Source organism: Notothenia rossii (assembly GCF_949606895.1).
Source record: "Notothenia rossii genome assembly, chromosome: 4".
Classification (NCBI taxonomy): Eukaryota; Metazoa; Chordata; class Actinopteri; order Perciformes; family Nototheniidae; genus Notothenia; species Notothenia rossii.
In genome coordinates, this window is record NC_136902.1 from 37656018 (window position 1) to 37681025 (window position 25008).

Here is a 25008-nt window from a genome sequence, read left to right on the forward strand (position 1 = left end):
AAATATTTTTTCGGAGTAAGGATGGCAGAAGACACTACACTACCCAGAATCCCCAGCTATCGTTTAGGACTACACCATCTACTCTGTTTGACAAACCCTGTTTTTTTCACCATTTATTCCAATGGCTGGCGTCTATGTCACGTGATCTTCAAATTTCTCCCTGCTGAAAAAGAAAACATGGCCGAACTTCGTTTTATTCTCGGTGGAAAATGCCTATTTTAAAGTTAGTTTGGCCATTAAAATGCGTCTTGATGTCATTTGATGCGAGAAATATGAGTTGTTATTTCAGATTATGTGTGCAGTGGATGTACATGATCTTTAGTTTGCTAGTTATTACGAAGATTACTTGAGGAAATTGCGTCCATAGAACGTTTTCATTGTTACCAAGGTAGTTGCTAGGGACGCTGCTATCGATATTATTTCTGTTATGTTGTGTAACTGTTTAATGGTGTTATCTTTATTGCTACCTCTTTCCCCGTCAATGTATAGTGTTGGTCCACAGCGCAAACGTATTAGTTTAACAAAATCCGCATCTAAAGATACGTTATTTTCCCCTGTGCAATTCCAGTCTCACATCTCACATCACATCGTCATTAACAAATACCGGAAACAGACCGAAAACATTTAAAACAAATAAAATAATACTTTATTCCGAGTGTGCTTGCTTTTCTCTTTGAAAGTCATCACATAACGGCATTGTAATGCACGGTTCGGCTGCATTAAATATTACATATCTGCCGTAGTTCTCTATTTATAGAGCCCTGATGAGAAGATTTCTAGACAAACATGAGGAACTGCCGCCAACACTGAAAACGTGACGTGGATCCAGTCCCGGCGTCAAGAGGGGGCGTGAGGGGGCGTCGCCCCCTCACGCGGACTGTCCGCCCCCTCAATCAAAATAGTATTTTTTTTATTTATTTTTTATTGTTTTTAGTTTTATTACAACAGTTTATGATGTGTTAAAAACAACAGAAAACTCCACTGACAAACCAAAATGAACAGCATGGGTAAATAAAAAAACAGCTTTGCAATTTACGCAGTTTACGTCATGAGACGTAAATTGACGGTCACTGACGGTCAGTGCGTCATCCCGCCATAAAACAAAAACAAACGAAGCAACGTAGCAGCTATTTTAATTCAAGCGGACATTCAGAATATTTTATACAGTCTATGGACAGAATGGATATTCGCAAATGGCTGAAAAAGCCAGAAACAACCACACCGTCGGCGGCATCCCCGCCGCCTGGCAGCAGCAGCAGCAGGAGCACCGGAGAGGACGAGGAACACCTGCCGAGGGAGGAGCCGCAGGTTCAGCCTCGCAGTGAGGAGAGTGAGCCGGGTTCACTGGGACCGGAGAGCCCGCCGTCGCACTCACAGCATGGTTTACCAGAGGACCTCGGAGTTGACAAGCCAGCTCAGGTTCATCTCAGGCAGTTTCCAAAGAAGCAACAGCATAATAATGACTGTAAACGGTCATTTTCGGCTAATTGGTACAACGAGAGAGACTGGCTTGAATATTCGCAGCAAGAAGCAGCCTGTCCTCCTACAAAAAACGACCAAATAGGTCGATTGTTTAAGCAGTGTTGATCACGATATTACGACCCATAGCCACGTAGCTTTCCCATTATTCATTTCTAGCAGCAGTTTATTACAACCTTTTGTCACGTTTTGTCACGATCGTAATCCCGTGAACTTTAACCTTGCGCAAAAGTGGGACGAGCCAAGAAGATGAAGATGAAGAAGAAGATGAAGAAGAAGAAGAATTGTTAAAGAGCGTCAGAGCTTTACAAGTGGTAAATCTGATTTCTGTATTTCATTTGATTTGTTTACGCTTTTAATTAATCCTGTCGTTTTTCTACTAATCATGTTTAACCACGATATTTCAGTTTTACGTTTTAGGGCTGGCCCGTGGCATAGGCAGTATAGGCGAATGCATGTTGTTAGCAATAGCATGGCTGTAAAGGTTAGCGCTTAGCGCTTAGCTTATATGCGCTAACGGATATGTATTGCAATATAAGAAGGTTCGTCTACAACAAGTTGGAGGGAGAGTTTTCTCCTTCGCACAAAAGGAGCTAAAATCTTGCCTAAAAACAAAACCCTTGGTAGCACGTGACATAACACATAACAATGGCAAAAGTATGTATATTCAGCTAACCAGACCAGGACATGATATGAACGTAAACAATGCGAAAGGAAATGGCACTTTAATAATAATAATAATAATAGTTGACATTTACATGGCGCTTTTTATAATGCACACACTTTTTCTTTCTTCGAAATGTCACCTAACATGTTGCATTAATGATAGTTAGGGTAAGTTCAACACTTGAATATCATCAGGTCATAGTTGTTTTACTACTTTAAACATTCGCTAATTCAACTTAAGTTTTGTGAAAGCATCACATCTAGTTAAAAAGAGAAATATATTTCCCTGTAATTACTGATTTACCTGGGACTTGATTGATTTTGGTGCCTGTAGTTTTATTTTGGCAAATGCTTATTTATGAAGCAACAATTAAATTACATGGTAGCACAGCTAATCTGAGTTCATCTGTTTGGTTTTTTTCAGGTCATCTATCAATTCAATTATATGAAGTAGCCTATTATCATAAAAAAATCAACGGTTCTTTTCAGAGCCATATTCCTCTTCCTACTCTCTTTCACCCCTCTCGTTTTCTTGTCTTTTGTTTTGTTTTTCTCCCTCCCTGTATGTCAGTTCATCCTTTGTTTGTTGTTGCCCTTTTTATCCTCACTTAAAAATGGCATCCAAGCAACTGAATGAATGGCTAGAGATAGGGAATGCCCTCGCAGATGAGTTGGCAAATAAGGCAAGTACAACATTATCCAAAAATGTATTATAACATTTACTCAAATGATAACAGACACACACATTACAAAGATGTGTGTGCAACAATTAAGGGAAATATATAATCTCTTTTATATATTTATATATTAAGATACCAAAGAAACCAAAGAAACCGAAGATACAGAAGATACCAAAGAAAATAACGCAAGGATCAAATGTTTCCTGGAGGAAGAGGGACCTGGATGGGAACATTATAGCCCAACATTGGAATAAGAATCGATCTGGTCTGTAAAATATAATCTAGTTCTAGTGTTTCATTAAGTTTTAATGTCGTTGGTCGGTCCTCAATAATGTTTCCCATATCATCGTACTTTGTTTTATGCAGTTAAACCTTCCAGCTCTCAGAAGTCCCCAGAGGTCGAGGAGACACATGAGATTCCTCTACAGGTCCCAAGTCTTGGTATGCACAATGAATTCTTAAATTATCCTTCAACTTGAAATGTAGGTAATTGTTTGTAGTATGTAATAGCTTTGTTCATGATACATTGTAAAGTGAAAAGCCATGTATGGAATATCTTTTTTTAATTAAACTAAATTCCATGATTTGTTTTATATTTTGTTATTTTAGATCAACATCTTCAGACACTGAGAAACCTGTTGGGTTCTCTCACTGTCCCTGCATCATCAGAAGAAACACCCACTGCATCAACATGGACCCAAAGACAGTTGAAACGTGAACAAAAATTCAGAGCTGCAATGCCAGAGCTCCTTAATTTGAAATTGGCTGCAGAGATTGTCACTACACGTTCCTGTCTCCAATGCAAAACTGCTGATGCTGTGGTCCGGTGCTTGGACTGTGTTCCACCAGGAACTCCCTTTCTTTGTCCGGCATGTGACCCTATTATCCATGGTAAACATGTCTTCCATGACAGGGAAGCCATGTTTGATGGGTTTTACAGACCTATTCCTCCCACATCCTTAGTGGTTGTGGATGAAAGTGGCCAATATGGACTCTGTGAACAAGGTGGGTTCAAATAATGTATTACATATTCCCTTAGCATGGTTTCCTAATGTGCACTACATATACAGCGGCATCATTTTCACCATGTCGGAAGTTTGCTTTAACAGTTAAAATGTCTCAATTTGTATTGACTACATTTCCTAACATGTCCTAACATGCATATGAATCTCTGAAATTGTCTTTGCTGCAGTGTGTCTGCTTCCAATTCCTCCGCCATCCCAAATCTGCTTCTGTGGTCCAAGCCAAGATTTCACCATCATCCCAGGAAAGCAGACCGTGTTGGTGACTATCAATGGTTTGTTGCCACCAGAAGACGATCAAGCAGAAATACAGGATTACTATTATACTTTTGTCCTACATTGCATAGATAGCTGTCAAATTGCACATTTATATTTTTTCTCAGGTCCATACAACGTTCGTCTGCCTTCTGTGTGCTGTCCAATTTGTTCCGCCAAATGGTCCCCGAGCATAGGTGACTTGCTGGGATACAAATACTGGCCAGCAACCGACAGCTGCAAGATTATTTTTAAGTTTGATGTGTTCACATCATTCGAGCAAATGAAATTGGCCAGCCCAGCATTATCCCAGCAAGTATTTATAAAAATGCTTGAACATCGATCGTTTTCCACAGGAAGGGTAAGAATAAAATGTGGTTTTCAAGATTTTTGAATACCAAACTTTTAATTAACCAAATGAATACCATTCTTGTTTCCAGACAGCCAGAATCTGTAGCGATACCTTCCACAGAGTCTTTCGGGAGTTTGCCTTCTGTAATTACAGACAAGAAGATCTATGCCTGGTGGAGCCCTTTAAATGCCCAGCATGCACACCTGACATGCTGGCTATTGCTGTAGATGGCAATAGAAAGCATTATCGCTTCAAGAAGTCCAGAGGGTCAGTGAAATCATATTCTCATTTTAGTTGTTGTTTTATTGACTAAGCTGAATGTCTTTGCTGAAATGTCTAACTTTCCCCAACTCTGCAATTTCTTTTTCCAAAGTTTGTAGACCATCAGAAAACAATAGTTGGTTTGAAATTACACATAATTATATAAATCCAATTCATAAACATTATTGTATATGACGCCTGTAAAGTTAACTCAACTTTAAAATGTTAAATTGTTGACGTTAGTTGGATATGTTGGAGCTAAGAACCAGCTTTGGATATAATCGCTTCATGAAAAATGTATTAAATTGCCCAGGAACCTTTTTCTATGTCTTCCTCTGCCCTATTCCATGCCCATCAATATAAAGGATGTACTTTTATTTTTACCTTTTTACAAGAAGTCAGTAAACTTTTCACTAATGTTAAATAATGGTGGCAAAAGACTTTACACAGAATTACAGATCAAATTCACAAAGACCTTTTCCACATTTATGAAAATGTTATGGCAAAAGCAAATTGGCCACATTAAATAGAGGACACAATCAAACTTATGTATGTATGATAATGTTGCTTACAATGTCTTTCTCGAATTTCGCAGGACAGATGAACCGTCTCTATTTGATGGACTGTTCATTGCCCAGGACAGTAAAGTGTCTGCCTTTGTCGACAAAATCAGGAGCCAGATGACGATTGTAAGAATCTATTCAATCCCCTAACCCTTTATTTATTTTTCTTAGCACAGGGTTAAATGTAACAGATTGTGTCTATTTCAGAAAAGTGGTCGTGATGTTTGTAGACCGGCAACATTCACAGCTTGCAGAGAAACCTCACACAAGTCCAGGGCCAAGGTGGATGAGGAAGGACTGCAAATAGCTGTGTGCAGACATGGCATCTTGCTACAAGGCCTAAATCACTACCGTGGTGAAATATATGCCTACCCAATGTTCCTGCAGAAGGAGCTGGCTGAAGTTGCGAATGCAACATTCTTTTGTATGGATGTTGCCTGCAGGTAGTTATAACTATTGCAAAATTGGAAGTGTTTGTGGGAAACGTGTTATCTATTTAATTCTTGCACATCCAGTAGATGTAAAGCAAAAAAAGCATTCATTTGGATAAATGCTGATGTTGGTTACAAGGATTGTACTGGTAATTTTAAGGACCTGGTTTATCTTTTTACTATTATGCCATCATGCAACTGGAAAAGCTAATTGATTTTGTCATTACAGGTACTGGCCTTATTTGGAGAAGATGGCAGCAAAGTTGCCTGAGCTCCAACCACTTACAGAGATGAAACCTTTTCTCTCTGTAATGCACGCCAAGGCCCACACAGGCAAATGCGAGGTACAGTATGCAAGTTAAACATTTGTGTCACTAGATTCAAATGTTTTAGAAATTGTAGTGCACATAAGAATATCATGTAGTATATTCTATTCAAGCCTGTGGAATAATTGTAATAGTTACAAATGTTGACAAAATTGTTACAAAACAGACTGTCACAAGGATAGGCTTCCAAAACCCATTATGTTTATTTTAGTAAATATATCCGCACTGTAGAAATAATGAATGAATAGAGCTTCAAATAACTGCAGTTGTGACATTGTAGTTCAAAGCATAATTCAATATCAGAACATTTTAACTTTCTGAAATTGCTCCTGACACTGATGATAACTAAAGATGTACAGTACAAGAAATTATAATATTGAACTAAATAGCTAGATCTCATTGTTTATGATTCTGAGCAGGTGAAGTGGGGTGGCAGAAGCCAGGAAGGTGCTGGAAATACTGTCGGCGAGGAAGTGGAACAGGTTAACAGCTTCCTCTCAAGGGCAGCTCTGACAACAAAATACATGACCAAATCAGGTTGGTAGAGGAAAACAAATAGTTTTAAGTAGTGCCACATTGTAAAGCTCATATGAATTTTCATGTTTTTGTGTTTACAGCTAGAGCAGATATGATAACCGTGCTGGCTATGCAATGGAACCACAGGAAGGTGGAGAATCTCCACAAGACACTCTCAAAGAGATTTGTCAAAGTAAGACGTCCATGCTGCATTTCAAAATGTATATTAAGACTATCCGAGTTTGTTGTTGTAGTAATTTAACACCATCCTTAGCTACATGTTGTTGAATTGAATGTATTCTGCAATCATTTCATTATGATGGCGCTGCCATGGCACACTGTTCTGCCAAGAGAGTCTCTGTTCTGTTTGTTTTTAATAAAGCACTATAGGTTGATTCATCTGAATTTCTGGATAATAATAATAATAATAATAATGTTAATCCTGCTTGATCTTGAAAAAAAAGGGACACTAAGGTGATACTTGCCAACCTTGAAGAGAAGGTGTTTAGCATTTCATGTTGTTGTCTGGTCAGTTAATGTGCATAAAGGAATTCAGTAAAAAGCAACCTTCTCAACCAACTGGAACGCATATTCACTTTTTCCTTTTAAACATTCTAACCAGACTACACAGAGAGCACAAACTGAAGTGGACAATCTTGAGAGTCTCAAGCAAGAGCTGAACATCTCCCTGGAGGACACGGAGCAGTGGGTGTTGGAGGTCAAGCAATGGGCAGCCACTGGTATGTTATATGATCACTGTGGTATAGATTTGGTTCCATATTTCCAAACATTTGGCTTCATGTTTTATGATTACACCTTGTTGTTTCTGTTTTCAAGAGAAACATGGAGCCCAGAGTAGCCAAGAGGAGCTCCAGAGAGAAATAGATGAAATTATTTATTCCCTCCGAAGAAAGAAACACGACCTCTATCGACAAAATGGTATTTATTATTACGTTATCTAGAAACAATATTTGTTTCTTGTTGTTGTTGTTTGTATTATTAATATTAGTTTATTTGTATTTTGTTTTACTTTACAGACAGCAACCAAACAAGGCAACGCAAACGGAGAAGACTGACAGAGCTCAAGAAGAAACTCAGAGAGAGGATACTGCAGTACAACAATATTGATGCCTGTTCAGAGAAAATTGACACAGAAGCAGCATGCGGTCTGTCTGAGGATGTCATTCTGCCCTGGGAGGCGCAAGGAGATGGTAAGAAACAACTTGTTTTTGTTTGCCCTAGATATTCCATAAATTCAGTTGTAGTACTAGAATACAATCACCAATGTAACACAGAGCTATCAACATAGGTGTCACAAATCATCATGATCACAACAAATCATTTTAAAATAATGATATTGAAAGGTCTGTATGATGTTGCCCTATCAAGTCTTAATAGTCTAGTCTCACTGGGACAGGCATATCTATGGAAACAGTAAAACCCTTCCTGACCACCCTGAACTGCATACTAATGTTGAATCTCAAGACATACTGAATGTAATTCTGCCAACATAGACAGAATTGAAAAAATTCAGCAAGCGGCGAGGTTGAATTTTTTTTTACCAGATTTTAAGGTTTTGGTCAATTTAATTAAAAAAGATTGAATACAAACTGATATTATTTGTTTTATTAGCCTTACCATTGTGGTTGTTATATTTTGTGTTTTTTCCATTATAGTGGTGAACCTGTGCACAAAGAGGCGACTTTTTGACCAGGTTATGCTGGTCAGGCGTATGGAAGAGGAGAAAGTCATCATTGTGAAGGAGATGACCCAGCATTGTCAAAATCTGAGGCAGGCACTGGACAAACTGGACCACCTCCTTCATCAGACAAAAGACGACATCAGGAACCAAAGTATGTTCCACAAATACCGATTTATAACATTTGCCACTGCCCCCCTCCCAGTGTCAAATGTCTATCACTGAATAGCATCTGTAATGATTGCATTTTTTCTGAATCACAAATCTTTTTAGCTAATATACAGCCTCGGAGTTAAACATTCAAATTGCTTATATGGAACCAACATCAATGCTAACTAAAAGTTGCCTTACATAGACTGTCATTTTGTCTTTTTATTTTAGTTTCTCCAAGCGATATAACAGAAGAGGGATACAGGGGACTGCACTGCTGTATTTTACACCATCAATATCTTCTGGAGCAGAAACTGAGCAGAGTCACCAGCACCTACAGCTGTATTGGCTCGGACTCGTCTTTTCTCATGATGGAGGAAGACATTGAAGACGGTAATGAAGACGACGAACAGGACGGTGATGAGGACGGTGATGAGGACAACGAACAAGACGGTGATGAGGACAACGAACAAGACGGTGATGAGGACGGTGATGAAGAAAACTAACAGGACGGTGATGAGGACAACAAACAGGACAACGAACAGGACTTAACAAGTCTATTGTGTTGTATGCATGTCAACGTATTAAAACGAGTATTACGATTGAATGGCTTGTTTATTACCTTTTTTTTTTATATGATCCTGCTTTGCATTTACTATGTCTGGTATTCAACTAAATGCCATTAGCAGTTATCAGTCACCTTCAGATCCGAGTTACCTCGAGGGCCAGAGGTTCCCCACCCCTGGTATAAGGTTTTGGTGATCACCCTTATTATCATCATGTCATTTAATCATGACCTGTTTAATTAGCCAATGCTTACATCCAAAGAATGTGTCTAGACTTTACTCCTACAGACACACACTAACAATACAAATTGAGCTAAGTAATACACTCACGAGCCACTTAATTAGGTACACCTTGCTAGGATGGGTTGGACCCCCATCTGCTTTCAGAACTGCATTAATTCTTCATGGCATAGATTAAACAAGGTACTGGAAGCATTCCTCAGAGATTTTGCTCAATATTGACCTGATCGCATCACGCAGTTGCTGCAGATTTGTCGGCTGCACATCCATGACGCAAATCTCTGGTTCACCACATCCCAATGGTGCACTGTAGGATTTGGATCTGATGACTGTGGACTGTGACATTTGAGTAAAATTCATTGTCATGTTCAAGAAACCAGTTGGAGAATATTTGAGCTTTGTGACACGGTGAGTTATCCTGCTGGAAGTAGCCATCAGAAGATTGGTACACTGTTGTCATAAAGGCATGGATATGGTCAGCACAACCCGGTATCACGGCAAGACGTGAACATGTGACGATTTACCATGATGGGAGACGTGAAGCTGTCACGATTTCGTCCCTTCAAACGTGACAATTACACAGTATTGTTAACGTGGCCCAACCAGTGGAGATATAACCGGAAATGCCAAGCAAATGCTACCCCGACGGTCGGTTGTTATTATTATCAATATTAATATAATAATGATTTCATTTGTAATAGTCACACTCAATTTCGCCAATTTTCTGTTGCCCCAGCTGGTCGGCACCTCTTTTAGCAGATACAAAGGCTACATTCATTTATTAAATCGATGTGTGTGGATGTGGAATTAACGGACGTGACGTTGCACGATTGCGTTACCAGGCAACAGCTTCGGTTCATGTTAATTTATAAACTCTTCAACTCGAACCGTAGTTATATTTTAAAACATTTTAGAAAGCCTTACGAAATATTTTAATGTACATTTTAATTTAAATGTGAAGGAATGTGTGTATAACAAAATACATCCGTCAAAAACAATACCGGAAACAGACGTAGGCAAGATCCTCGGTTAAGGCTAGAAAGGATCCTTCTATTGTAAATATGACGTCACGTTCTCGTTGTAACTCTCGTTGTAATCGGAGCGGCTCGGAAACACATCTACAGCAGTAACATGATGCAACATACACATTAATGCAGCAGCAATATTAATAGAGAAACATCAGACATAATAGTAAAACACTGCAAGGGAACATTTTATTGCACCAGGAGCTATCTTGGGACTTTTACTGCGACAACGTTGACTTGCCTGTGAATAAAAAATAAACCATAGTGTTGGTGATCTACAGTGTTGTCATTCTTCTTTGAACACCAGCAAGACCGCTTTTCAACAATCACACTCCCTGTCATTGACATAATTAATAGATAGTTTAGCTTCTCACCATCATTTGCTGTGGCCAACTGATGTTAACGATCCTAACTGAAAGGCTGCCTGCCAAACGTAAACATTCAGCCACGTGACATTCAGCCGAACTCTCGCGAGAGTTTTACACAAGACGGGTCCTTTCTAGCCATAACCAAGATCCTCAGCTCGGTGATTCATGGTTTAGCCGCAATGCACGTTGGGAAATGGTGTTTATGCGATGTGAAATCCGAAAACATTTAAAAAAAATAAAATAATACTTTATTCCGAGTTTGCTTGCTTTTCTCTTTGGAGCTAATCACATAACGGCATTGTAATACATGGTTCGGCTGCATTACATATTACATATCTGCCGTAGTTATCTATTTATAGAGCCCTGATGAGAAGACTTCTATACAAACAAGAAGAACTGCCGCCAAAACTGAAAATGTGACGTGGATCACAAATATATCAGCCATTTAACAACATCTTAGATTTATTTTTCACACAATATGTCTCCTTGCAATATCAACAGTAATTCGGCTGACTTTTATATTTGATCCAATTGGTAGATAGGCAGTATTTACACCATAACGGTGCACAGCTGATAGACGGGCACCTAGTGGTTAAAGCACGTTATTGAATTGTATTATTATTATTAACTAACAGAATAAGAGACCTGACAGGTGATGGTCAGACGTTGACCTGGCTGCACAGTCACAGAGGCTGGCTGTGTCAACTGTTCACACTTCACACCTGTACAAATACAAAAAAAAGTTATATGACAGATTATCCTGTTAAACAGCAGTATAATAAGTGTTGACTCACTTCCAGCTGCCAGCAGCAGCAGCAGCAGCAGCAGCAGAGAGAACATGATGATGATGACTCTCATTTAATTTAATTTCAAACCTTTATTTATACAGGTGTATCCCATTGAGATCATTGATCTCTTTTTCAAGGGAGACCTGCTCAAGTAGGTTCCACATGAAACATAAAAACATAAACAGAACAACAAAAGGACATCATACAGCACCATTTACATAACTATCCACATAAACAGGTACCAATAGCTTCCGATTGAGTAGCATCCAACCGAGCTTTAAAAACATTTAGTGGCACCAGATTGCTCAGTTTCCATTTAATTTGCAGACTATTCCAAGACAGAGGAGCTGCGCATCTAAAAGCTGTCTTCCCTAAGACAGTCCTAGCAGTTGGCACATTTAATAAAACCACAGCATTCGATCTCAGGCAGTAGCCACTTACAATTTTCCGTGAGATCAGGGAGCAGATATAAGATGGAAGTTTCCCTAACATGGCTTTGTATATAAAAATGTACCAGTGACTGAGCCTCCGTACAGTTAGTGAAAGCAAACCAGCCCTTGCATACAGGGTACAGTGATGGGTTAATGCTTTACAGTTTGTCACAAATCTCAGTGCACTGTGATACGCAGCATCTAACTTGACCAGGCAATTGGCAGGTGCATTCATATAGATCAAATCACCATAGTCCAGCACAGGTCAAAAGGTCACAGTGACTAGCCTTTTCCTGGCCTCAAGCAGAGAAACAGGACTTGTTCCTGTAGAAGAAACCTAGCCTAACCCTCAGCTTTTTAAGCAGGTTATTGACATGAAGTTTAGAAATGTGAGACAATCATCAAGCCAGATACCAAGGACTCTGAGAAGACGTGAGCTCCTGATCCCCTTTAATCTCCACTGACAGTCTCTTGTGAAGGCCTTATAACTGTATCACAATGGATATTACTGAGTTTGCATAGAACCAAACGTGTTCACGTGTGAATGTGAACATTAATAGAATATCACCTCCCATCTTCAGAGCAATCCGACTATTATAACATTAGCGTTAAGAAAGCTTAATTAAATATCTGCCACAACATAAGTAACTGGATCAAAGTAACAGTACAGTCCGCGGCATCACATCATAATGTATCATATATCTCCTTATCTGAGTCAGCTGAGCCGTATCTGGCCGTGCAACACTTACAGTGTCACATACTGTATGCAAAAGTATTATTTTAAGCAACACATTACGAAACACTCGAGTCAAATGTAATTAAAGTCAGATCGTGTCTTAGACGGGGCATATCATAAACCTGTTAATGTACGCATTCAAACACTTTTTCTTTTACCAGCTGTGTTCACCTTGCAGGTGCAGCTATGTGGCTTTTATCCTGGATAAAGTGTTTGAGTCATGGATGTTTAAAGTCTTCATATTTGTCTAATTATATAGTTGACTTTTCATTCAGGAAGTATACGCGCTGCGCTGTCAGTACGCTTCTCCATGTTTGTGATTGGTCGAATGCTCCAAATACTACCCCTTTTATGTGAACGCGTACCTAACTAGATAGGACACGGCTGGCTTGAGCGATCCACTTGATAACCCGTGTCGTAGTGCCGTTTAGCGAGAGGGCGTATGTTTTGGATTAGGCCAACCGGCTAACTCAAACATATCCAGGTTAGGTTGAACCAGTTTCGTGGTATACCCCCCAGGTCTTGTCCTGACTGAGCACAGGCACCTGTAGCCTTGGCTACTGTGCTCTCAGTGTTTTGTCTCCCTTTTCCTGCCTATTGGCGTCAGCTGATAGAGGTGTTGGTTTTATCTTGTTATGCACAATGTTGATTCTTCTCTCAGAACTAGCTAAATATGGGTCTGGGGTAGAGATCTTCAGAATTGGTTTGGCATCTTTTGTGTCAATTCGTGGCACACAACATGTCTTGTGAATAAACCATCAGTTTGCCATCAAAGTTCCTGCTCTCCTCGTGTCTCTCTGACTCCTGTTTCCATTGCTTCAGAAGTTTCCATCGCATATGAAAGATTTTTACATGTTTGTAAATTATTTTGGTTTCAGTGTGTGTGTTTCACATGGGTGAACAGTATATTTATATGTTATGGAATGAAATACAATGTCAGATTAGGGGAAAGTTAGGGGAGTGCATGTTAATGTGTCTGGAGGTGGCGTGTTCCAAAAGTGTTTGGGTTTGTCTGCCGTGTGTGGGCTGCGTTCCATTTCAAATTGCCGCCTGTACAATGTATGCACCAGTCTGTGATATGCCGATGTGCAGGCCCGCCCCTCCATACACGCCGATCACACAGACTGCGTCTGCCTCTCGCCCTCATCTTGTGGAGGGAGCCTCATCTGATGCGCAAATGCGGCGCAATTGAGCGCGCCACAGTTTCTGCTGCGAGGCTCCACTAGCTGTAATCGGCTTGGTGTGTCCAGGGTTTACACACCACCCCCCCGTCGATGCTCGCGAGGGCCTCATCACATCACAGCCCTGCCGATGTGATATAATGTATAAGACCTTTTTCCTCATGGGTGTCATTCACAACAGACCAATCATGACAGTTTTAGAGAATGAGTTTGTATGGATACACTTAAAACATATTTGTATTTGTCTTGGCTTCAGCTCACTGATAACATAAGAACACAAATAGGCACAACACTTACATAGATGTTTTTTTTATATGTATTTTATTACTCCAAAGTAGAAAAAAAAAAGTCAGCCATATTTAACTGGAAAAGTTTTCCTTTGGCTCCCAGGAATTTTTCCACTTCGCCCCACTGTAAAACAGAAACAGTCAATCAATCAATCAATCAATGTTTATTTATATAGCCCAATATCACAAATGTTACATTTGTCTCAGTGGACTTCACAGTTTGTACAGAATATCAGTATGACAATACTGACACAGCAAAAAGTATAACTTTTTGGAATATGTAGTTCTACAGTATGTTGACAATGCTATTTCAAATGAGAAGATATACTAAGTCACTCAAAAATATCATGATGAAAGTGCAGTATAATGTATATATTTATATATAACACGTACACCATATATAATACAAGGTACATTTTTTATTTCAAAGTCAATGTTTCATTTGACCAATTCTTTGAATTTGCTGTCTTATCAATGCCCAAACATACAGCACTAAACTTAGACAACTGCCTGCAAGACTGCACACAGAAATAATACTACTTATTACTACTAACTATACTTATAGTATAATTGTTAAGAACAAATGTAACAAGTCAGTAATTACAAAAGAGATCAAATACCATCCAGCCTCACATATCAATCATTTAACCTTTAGTGATATTGATCAAAGATAAACTCTATTGTATATTTTAATTTCTATTTCAATGTAGGCTACTTCCCTGCTTATGTGTTACAATCAGACAGCGTTTCTAGGGCGCGATGTCTGAATGACGAAGGGCAGAGAACTTGGATGTCTTACTTTATGGCGCAAACGTCTGATAGAGCCATTGATGACATGGCTCCCCACCCCCATGTGATCAACTAAATTCAATTTACTGCTGAGGAACCCAAAATGTTTAAGTTAGTGATCTCAGGGTTGATGAAGTTGGTTGGTAAGACTACTTTGTGGCCCCTGTTCTGCCAGACCCATCAGCTACACTGAAGGAAACTTCAGATTAGATACATACCATCCAGAGCAAGACTGCCACTGCACCAACACCTCGGTATGGCCCTGAGTAAAGAAACACAGATTTTAGGTAAACTTCATTTTTTTCAAATGTCATACATGTAAATACAAAAAGTCCAGTGAAATCAAATGATAATTTGAAATAATAGTAGGTACGATTAACTCAAACATATGAAGGACTGTAACATAGTCAATAGCATTTTCCCCATCAGTTTAATATTTTGGAATACTATTATTATTTAAAAAAATATTTGTACTGCCAAGAATAGGAATTCACCTACAAAGGATTACAAGAAAAAATGTAATATACAAATAAATGGCTGGACATGATGCATTAATGCGACATGAAGCATTACACAAGTACCTCAACCTTAAATTAATAATAAATTATTGTTACTGTAATTTCAATATTTACATTAGCAGTCATGCTTAAGACTGAAACACTCCTTTTAAACAAAGTATACGAAAATCCAATAAGATAAGACTTGGTTCCACGGAAACATTATTGTCATTGTTTATTTATTTTAAAATATTTTCTAAACAAACCTCCCTGATTCGTTCCCTCAGTAGTTTTTTGTAGGGGAAAGTGTCTGACCCTTGATGAATGGGACATTCTGCAAGGAATTAAAAGATGGTAATAAGTTGAAGTTCAGCAATAACCTCCTAAACATTGCCTAACATCACATTGTGCTCAATTAAACTGTTCAAAATGGCACTGAGACTTTTGATACTGCAAAGTCTTAAACAAAACAAAAGGTGGTGTATTCTAATTGTACCGATGATTGTTTTCTCTCTCTTTAACTAATTCAATGTGCAAAATCAAACACAGTTTCAGTCGATGTAAATAAGATAATTACTAATTAACCCGCACATACCATTAATTGCCACTTTATTCCTCGTTGGTCTTCTTTTCTGTGAGGAAGACACTGAGGAGAGAGCAGGAGTCAGCCCGGAGGAGAGAGCAGGAGTCAGCCCGGAGGAGAGAGCAGGAGTCAGGCCGGAGGAGAGAGCAGGAGTCAGGCCGGAGGAGAGAGCAGGAGTCAGCCCGGAGGAGAGAGCAGGAGTCAGCCCGGAGGAGAGAGCAAGAGTCAGCCCGGAGGAGAGAGCAAGAGTCAGCCCGGAGGAGAGAGCAGGAGTCAGGCCGGAGGAGAGAGCAGGAGTCAGCCCGGAGGAGAGAGCAGGAGTCAGGCCGGAGGAGAGAGCAGGAGTCAGGCCGGAGGAGAGAGCAGGAGTCAGCCCGGAGGAGAGAGCAGGAGTCAGCCCGGAGGAGAGAGCAGGAGTCAGCCCGGAGGAGAGAGCAGGAGTCAGCCCGGAGGAGAGAGCAGGAGTCAGGCCGGAGGAGAGAGCAGGAGTCAGCCCGGAGGAGAGAGCAGGAGTCAGCCCGGAGGAGAGAGCAGGAGTCAGCCCGGAGGAGAGAGCAGGAGTCAGCCCGGAGGAGAGAGCAGGAGTCAGCCCGGAGGAGAGAGCAGGAGTCAGGCCGGAGGACACAGGAGTGAGGAAGAGAGTGAACTCAGTGTCAGTCTCGGTGGTAAGAGGTACAGACAAGTCTGATCCTGGGTCTGCGGCCATTTCTGCCTGTGTGGTACAAGGGCCCTCAGGTTCAACTGCCAAAGTCACTATTGAGAAGAAAAAAAAGTAGACGCATGGTGAATAAATGACCAAGTATAATCCGCCATATACATTTATAATCTGAGTAATTACAGCTAAAAATGAAACAGCGGAACATCAGTGATTCTGTGTTACAATGGCGTTTGTTAGCAACCAGGAAATGACACCAGTAAGGACAAACAGATGAGAATGCTGCGTGGGGTCTGGGTGCCGTGTTGGCGGGACGTTGGGGGGCTCGCTGCTCCGCCCTTTGAGGCTTGAGGAGCAGACAGTGTGAGCTGGATTACTGGTGTTGTTTCCTGGTTGCTGCGTGGGGTCTGCGAGACAGCGAGGAACTCAGCCTGAGCGCACACACACACACACACTCACATCCAGGCTGTGAGTGTGAGTGCGTGTGTGCGTGAGGAGATCCACGGAGCCTCGGCTTAGAAAAGATAAGGCTGAGTGAGTGTGTGTGAGCCGGTACGTCACTATGCCCGTTACGTCACTATACTCAGGAAGATTTTTTTTTGAAAAAGAGCAGCATAGACAGGTATTTTCTGTGTTAGAGTTGTACTCGCTACAGGGTGTACTTTGAGGGTTTGTGACTCTGCAGACCGTTTACATGCAGGAAAAGCTTCATAACACACAAGGGGACGGGTAATAACCAGAAAAGCATGACATGGGCCCTTTAACTGACAAAACAAGACATAACGACATATTTTTACTACTTGGTAAACAGTGATTCACATTTTTTTACATTTAAAACCAGATAACTGAGCAACTAATTTACAAAAAATGTTAACAGATACATTGCTGAAATATAGCATGCAGATTTGTATACTTTACCATTAATAAGGCTTTCGTAAATCCTCTTTATGGTAACAAGTGCATTGTTACCATCTTCTGTCTCGATTTGCCATGGACAGATGCAATCGGCCGCAAAACCATTTGTGCCTCTCTTGGCAAGAAGGAGGATGGGACGCCGATCTAACATTTTCCATTTGTGGAGCTGGAACACAATGGACACAAAAAAACAAGAAATATTATGTACACAACAGCTCTAAACATCATCACACACCTAAAGCCATTATAACTCCATTTATTTTGCATAAGTGAAAAATGCACTGATGTGATACGTGTGCACATTGAGGAAGGCACCCCACAATTAACCAGGTGTGATTTTAGACCCCTTTTAGGTGAGCCCCTAAAAAAGAACTGTAAAAAAAAAAGAAGTTTATCGAGCTCGGGTTCACTTTGAGGTTTTTTTACATGGGCATAGTTCTTTTTATATGGGTTAGGGATGCCAGCGATTATTCTATTTTTCGAATATTCTTTATAGTCTCCATAATCGAAAATTATTTTTAAAATTCGATTTTATTTATATATATTTGTATTATTATTTATGTTTTTCTTTTTTTTCCTGGCTTAGTTTCAATTCGGCGGCGAATAATCGATTAATATTCACCAGGGCTGTCCGATTTTGATCATGGTCAGTTTCTGGCATGCCTAATATTTGTCCATTTAACTCTCACATTCAGATATCTGAATAAGCTACATTTAGCTTTGAAACATGTCAGCAAGCTATAACCTATATCATTTCAGGTTCAAAGTTCTGCATTAACAGCACTTCAGATGTAAAGCTGGTGTTACAGGGGAATTTTGAAATGACTGTTCGAACACGGCTCAAAGTCAGAGACTCTGGTAAGCTTAATGAAAGTGCTTTTAAGGGCCTCTTTATTAATACTAACTCTTTCCAGGTCTTGATTGTCTTTCAAGCACTATATTAATATGGGCTGGTTTTGATTCTGTGACATTCTTGGTTTTACCATTTATTCAAAAATGTATATGATATTTCATTTATTTTACTTTTGGAAACCATAGTCATATAATTATGTGTTTTCCATACTATGAAGTTCCAAAATAAAATATAAAACACCAAAATGCAGGTTTTTTTGTAAGATATAATTAGAAAAACATGTACATTGAAGCTCTGATTCTAGGAATTACCACTGGCCTGAACTATGTTACTTCTGGTTAAGAAATAATGTTTTACTAAAACTGGGTACCTGCAAGTACAAACACTATCTAACATCAGTTCGAAAAAATGTGTTATGCCTTTACAGATTTAAATACAACGGTGACAACAATTTTGCTTAACACATTACATGAAGTGCATTAGGCATGGGCGGTATAATTATTTTCATACCGTCATACCTTGCTGACATCATACCGTGGTATACGGTATATGACGGTATCAGTCCCAATTTAAGGGGTAATTTCTCCCCAAAACATTTTTTTTACTCACTATATCAACAGCCCCACCAAAAATATTTTCCACCAGCCGCCACTGACGGTATGACTTGGGTCGACTTGAGTGAGGTGGCGTTCGGCGGCAAATAGATGTTTCGAACGGTGTATTATATTCGGTGTAAAATGCAGCCCGAGCCGGTAGACGCTCGCAAAGTGCCGCGACGTGCGCGCAAGTGCAAAACAAGGGCTGCATACATGACACATTGTGCAAATGGCACATTTTGAGATCGAATACAGGACGCGTTTGTAGATGTCCGACGTTGTTTCCATAGTGAGCTAAGTTAACAATATATCATCATACATAAACATTTTCCGGGAGTAAATACTTGACTTATTGAATAAAGTTTGCTATATTCACTAACTAGTTTGGCAATATTATTCCGTGCATGTGTTAAAAACCTTATTTCCATTTGATTCATTGGATTACTCGCGTGAATGTTTAGCACGTAAATGCTTTCGTTTTTAAAACCGTCCGACCTCGACTACAAAACCATCAACCAGTTGCATAGGATTAAAAAATGTCAACACTCACTCACCCCGTCTTAAACATTCCCAAAGAAGTGCCTCTGTCTCTCGTTGTGCTGGATGAAGTCACTGGCGACGAGTAAACCCAAAATAGTCCCAAACAGGCGCAGAGGCAGTTTTCTTTTTTACTAGTTGTCCGAGTTCGGGGCCGGCAAATGCTGCCGCCATCTTGCTCAGCTCAGCTCTGTGCTGAGCTCTGAGAGCGGGAAAGACAGACTGCCCTCCCCTGCCCTCTGCTGGCGCGTGCTGTGCATTACAATCAATGTCGTCCCTGTCAAAACTCTGTGTCAGTGTAATAGAATGAAACGCATCTGTGATTTGGCGCACAGTCTGTGAAGTCACGGTATTGAAAATCATACCGACGGTATTTCGAAATACCCTGGTATACCGTAATACCGCCCAAGCCTAAAGTGCAGTAATCGTGCACTAGTCTGTACTTCTCACATAAACTTAATTAAGAAATTAGGATTATTTTTAAAAAGTAAATGAGGGCGACTGTTGGAAAGTATAAATCAATTAAGTAATTTAACTATTTGTATAAAAAGATTAAGATCAGGGATTATTTACACACTTTTTTATGATAACTGACATCTGCAAGAGAAAAAAGCTTACCAGTAAATGTGTCGAGTCATACACTTTGTTGACACTGTGGTTTTTCTTTTGCGTGGCCTTCCACTCCTGTGCAACCTTTTCTTTTTGCTTGGAGAGTTTCTCTTTGTAGGGTTGGATGGCACCACATTGTTTGCATTTTTTACTTGCTACTCCTATGCTTTCCCTGCATGTCTGGCACACTTTTTGAGTAGGCATCTGTAACAGAAACACATATAATGTCAGGGAATACCAAAAATAAGAATACTATACTACAAATGTTTACAGGATTCATGTATTTTATTATATCGTGAAAAATCTTGTTAAAACAATGAACTCATGTTTTTTTTATCTTTTAGATAGGATGAACAAAAATCACAAGAGTAAGGAAAACAATGTTATACAGAGTCAGTCACATGTTTAAAGTGACTGTTATGGACAACCCTAATCTGTCAATATCTGGTTGATCCAAAAGTTGATGCTCCATCATCACAGAAAATAATACTAAAATCATCATTACCAGGGGTGTATTGCTAATTCTATAAGTTCTGCATGTGTGCAGGCGCAGTTGTGGCTCGTTTTGAAGCTTATGTAACTACTGTCAATTAACACTCCAGCCAGAATCAGCAAAGAATGGTCATTTATTAAGTCTGCATTATTGAATAAATGTGTGATTCTTACATTAAATGCTGCACACAGCTGCGTGATAGTTAAGTGATCAGTGAAGGACCTTTATAAACTAACTCCCTCCTGCTGGCTGAGGTACAAAGGTTACTATATAAAAAGTGTGCACATTTATTTAGTATCCTATCCATGTGAATATGTTTTAAGTGGGGGTGGACCTCATGTCCTCTAGGGGGGTCCGGAGGCCCCCGGGAAGTTAAATGCATCAATCTTGTGCACTTTGAGGGCAAAATTAACTAAATCTATGGATACATCTGTCAACACCCATATGAAACTTAACTGTATACATTTCAATAATAAAAAAAAAAGATAAGAATAATACTTTTTTTAAATGTATCTTTGTGCATATTTAACTATTTACTGTTTTTTTTTTTTATGCATTTGTTGTATGTCCAATAGTATGAATTGTAAACATTTCATCGATGTTTTAGATTCATTTGATTTTTTTTAGGGTGCTGTGTGACGTTGAACCTGCGACCTGCAACCTGTGACCTATGAACCTGTATTTGTATACTACCAAAGGAGCTATTGAACCTAAGAACTTGAATTTCCGACTCCTATTGTGGAACATTACAATAATATAAAAGTGTGCCTTGGAAATATGTGTTTCCATATATGGTGACCAAACTGTTTCAGACCCACTGAGATAACTTAGACTAAAGTTAACTGTGTAAACATTACATTAGGTACATTAGCCTCTTAGCCTATCCGTTATCATAGCTAGCTAGCACCAGATGCTAACAACCATCCCCGTTTTAGGTGCCGGAGCGGTGTTCCGGCAGTATTACACCCCTGGTCACTCTTCACTTAATAGATAAATAGTATTTAATATAGTTATAAAGAATGTGACGTGTGATAACATTTGGATCAACCGCATGAACCGATGGATCACATAACTTCCATGCTCACGTTAACGTTAGCTGATTCTACTTTTGGCTAATTTAGCTTTGCTATCATTATTCCTAGGTAAACATAGTAATCTTTGTCACTATGCTAGACGACAAAATAAAACAACATAATACATATCCCAAAATGAATATATTTTTGATATCTGACTACTCACGTTTATTAGCTTGTCTGGGAAATAAATGGATGTTGTCAGTGATGCAGTAACGACTCCAAAACCCCGGTGAGTTAGCATTTTACCACTTCCGGTTCCCTCGCCTCAGAACCAATGAGATTTCTCCATAGGATTTGGGAAAATAGCTTGAAATAAGGTCTGTGGTCGACACAAATTTAAGAGACGGATCACGTTTTGTTCTACGACAGACAGCCGTGATTTTTGAAGAGTGTACGTGTCTGAAAAACGATGGTTTTTAACAGAAGTTGTCGAGGACGTTGTACGTCATTACGCCGCCTCCCGTTGATTTAAAACGCGTTGATTGAAAACGCTGCTCTGGGTCGTATTAATGGGTCGGAAAACAAGGAAAACAATCGACCTATTTGGTCGTATTAGTTGGAGGACTTGTTGGAAGATGCAGCCTTTTGTTTTCCCTGCAGGAAATTTGGAGGGAGTGACTCCGTTTTCACAAGAACTGGGTATACTAATTGGAAGCATGCTAATGATAAGGCAAAGGGATTTAGCAGGCACAGTAACAGCAAAGAGCATCAAGCATGCAATGTTAGCTGGAAAGAGAAGGAAATGCGATGCAACACAGGCAGTGAAATTTCAACCATGGTTAACTCTCATCAGCTTGCGCGAAACCGCCTGTATGTGTCTGCAATTGTTGACATAATTGAATTTCTTGTCTCAAACGAACTGCCACTGAGGGGTGAAGTGGATTCAGTCAATAGCAGAGATGAACTGGGAAGCGGACTGTTTCTCTCACTGTTTGATTACACGCTGAGGCAAAACCAAGAGCTTGCAAAGGCTTTCAGTACAATTCCAAAAAACGCAACTTACACATCACATGATATTCAAAATCACATCATTGAACTGATGAGCACGATCGTAACAGAGCAAATTGTTAAAGATGTCGGGGAGTCATGGTTTACACTCAAGGTGGATGGAACTAAAGACCCGACAGGCAGTGAAAATGTATCTATAGTTGTGCGTTATATGGACAAGGACTACAAAATGCAAGAGAGGCTGTTATCAATGCAGACAACGGACAAATGTGATGCCCAGTCACTCACTAATGTTGTGCTTGATGAACTGTCAAATGCTGGCCTTGACGCAAACAAAATTCTTAGTCAGTGTTATGACGGAGCCAGCGTCATGTCGGGACGAGAGGGAGGCATGCAGAAGCTTATTCAAAATAAGTTAAACAGAGAAGTGCCTTACATCCATTGTTTCAACCACCAATTGCATTTGGTGATCGTGCATGCTATTTCCTCAGAGAGTGCAGTTGGGGATTTTTTTGAAGTGTGCAATTCCCTTTATAAATTTATGAAAAAGCCCACTGTAGCCGCACAGTACAAAGGAGAGAAGCTTAAAAGGCTGTTAGAGCAGCGATGGACCGGACACCTTGACACGGTGTCTGTGGTGCTGAAGTCACACACTGCACTGGTGGACTTCCTGAAAGAGATCGGAACCATGGGAGCAAGTGCTGATGTGAAAATTGAATCTGTTGGACTTCACAAGGCCATTACAGAACGGAGCTTCACATTTCTCACCGGTGTGATGCACAAAGTATTGGGGCTGATGGACCCAGCCAATCGGATGCTGCAAGCCGAAGAAACAGATCTAATCACTGCAGTCCGGCTCATTCAAAGTGCCTCTTCTTGCATAGAGGATCTACGATCAGATGCGGAATTTCAGAAACTGTGGGCTGACAGCGGGGATGCAGGTGAGGGCGCCGGCGCGCCTGCTCCTCCAAAACGGCAGCGGCAGGCCACCAGGACGCTACAAGACTACGTGGTGAGTGAAAGCCTTGGGCAGCGCGAAGTGGACATTCAACAAGAGTGCAAGCGGCTGTTTTTTGGCATCATCGACTCTATTCTGAGTGAAATGGCTGCACGTTTCAGCGAGCGTAACGGGAAATATATGTCAGCTTTGGACGCCGCCAGTGTGATTTTCCTGGAGGCTGAGAAAGTGAAACCACTACTGGATTTAACAGACATGGTTGAGGCACAGTTCACAGTTGCGCGAGAGTTTTTGAAAAGCCGGTGCACAGGCCAGGGAGTAGAGAGAGTGACTTTGAGTCACCTTGTTGCAAAGGAGTCCAGGGTATTAAGTGCCATGCCAGCGGTAATGACAGCATTCAAACACGCACTAACATTCGGGGCATCAACTGCTACATGTGAAAACTCGTTCTCCACGTTGAAGAATGTATTTAGTGAGCACAGACGCAGCATGTTGCATCGACGCAAAGCCCATCTCATCCAGCTGGCCTTTGAGAATGACCTCAGTAGGAAATTCAAAGATGAGTGGAAGGAGATGCTGCTGAGGAGGTTCCACTCGTCAGGAAAGAGGAGACTGCAACTCTACTGAAGGTAAGAGCTGGTTATTTTATCATTTGTATTGTTGCTACTGTTTGTTAGCAATGTGGTTATTGATCATCCGTTGTTGGATATGTCAGATCAGCGCCTCTGATCTGTGGAGTCTGTTTTGATGTTGCTCCGTTATGTTTTCTCATTCTATGCAGCATCATGTGACATGTCACCGGCGGTGACATGTCACATGATGCTGTGACTCACCGCCCCCCCTCGGTTTTCAGCTGCCCCCCCCCCTCTGTACTGAGCTGGAGCCGGGACTGCGTGGATCATAAATATATCAGCAATTAAACAACATCTTACATTTCTTTTCACACAACACGTCTCTTCACAGGATCAACACTAATTCGGCTGACTTTTATATTTGATCCAATTGGTAGATAGGCTGTATTTACACCATAAACGTGCACAGCTGATAGAAAGGGACACCTGGTGGTTAAAGCATGTTATTGAATTTCATTATTTGTATTATTAGATATTAATAGGATCCCTATAAAGTATATTCATTACTCGTTATTCTCTACTAATAGTTAATTAAAGACTGTATATAATGACGATCACATCACATCCCTTTCAAGATTTTCTAAGGTTTATTGACATATATAGACAAACGGTGTAGTTATGCAATGAATGAAAAACTTGGGTCGCAGGTTCCTCAATAGTGCATCACAAGACATTTATCAATATTTGTGCATACTTCCAGCAATGTTAACTATGTTGAAGCACTTATTTTAACTGATATTACACGTATTATACTCTTATAGGATGTATATAGATATTTCATCTCTGACCTTGTCAAGTATTGAACATCCAATAAATAAAGAACACAGAATTATTAAATATAAAAC

At 40.1% G+C, this 25008-nt stretch overlaps 1 protein-coding gene and 1 long non-coding RNA gene across 6 annotated transcripts; one reads left to right on the forward strand and one right to left on the reverse strand.

Annotated features, from left to right (window-relative positions):
• Nucleotides 1-836: 836 nt before the first annotated feature.
• LOC307037930 (uncharacterized protein) lies at nucleotides 837-10112 on the forward strand. Of its 4 annotated transcripts, none has more exons than XM_079679154.1 (17): nucleotides 837-2828; nucleotides 2958-3090; nucleotides 3192-3266; nucleotides 3435-3830; nucleotides 4018-4122; nucleotides 4231-4463; nucleotides 4543-4721; nucleotides 5311-5404; nucleotides 5486-5721; nucleotides 5939-6053; nucleotides 6455-6572; nucleotides 6653-6744; nucleotides 7174-7291; nucleotides 7389-7490; nucleotides 7589-7762; nucleotides 8228-8404; nucleotides 8632-10112. In XM_079679154.1, exons 1-17 carry the CDS (start codon nucleotides 2760-2762, stop codon nucleotides 8904-8906), a joined length of 2691 nt encoding a protein of 896 aa, XP_079535280.1. In that variant the 5' UTR covers nucleotides 837-2759; the 3' UTR covers nucleotides 8907-10112. The 4 variants fall into 4 exon arrangements, with proteins under 4 accessions (XP_079535280.1, XP_079535279.1, XP_079535278.1 ...); XM_079679153.1 differs by having other exon boundaries at nucleotides 837-1793; nucleotides 2570-2828; nucleotides 4018-4463; XM_079679152.1 differs by having other exon boundaries at nucleotides 4018-4463.
• A 1139-nt stretch (nucleotides 10113-11251) lies between these two features.
• Nucleotides 11252-16069, reverse strand: LOC307037239. 2 transcript variants are annotated; one of them, XR_013807632.1, is made up of 4 exons: nucleotides 15904-16069; nucleotides 15575-15642; nucleotides 15030-15073; nucleotides 11252-14146 (listed from the first exon to the last, which is right to left on the reverse strand). It is a non-coding gene; the product is annotated as an uncharacterized lncRNA (long non-coding RNA). The 2 variants fall into 2 exon arrangements; XR_013807633.1 differs by having other exon boundaries at nucleotides 11268-14146; nucleotides 15030-15642; nucleotides 15904-16061.
• Between the last annotated feature and the right edge of the window lie 8939 nt (nucleotides 16070-25008).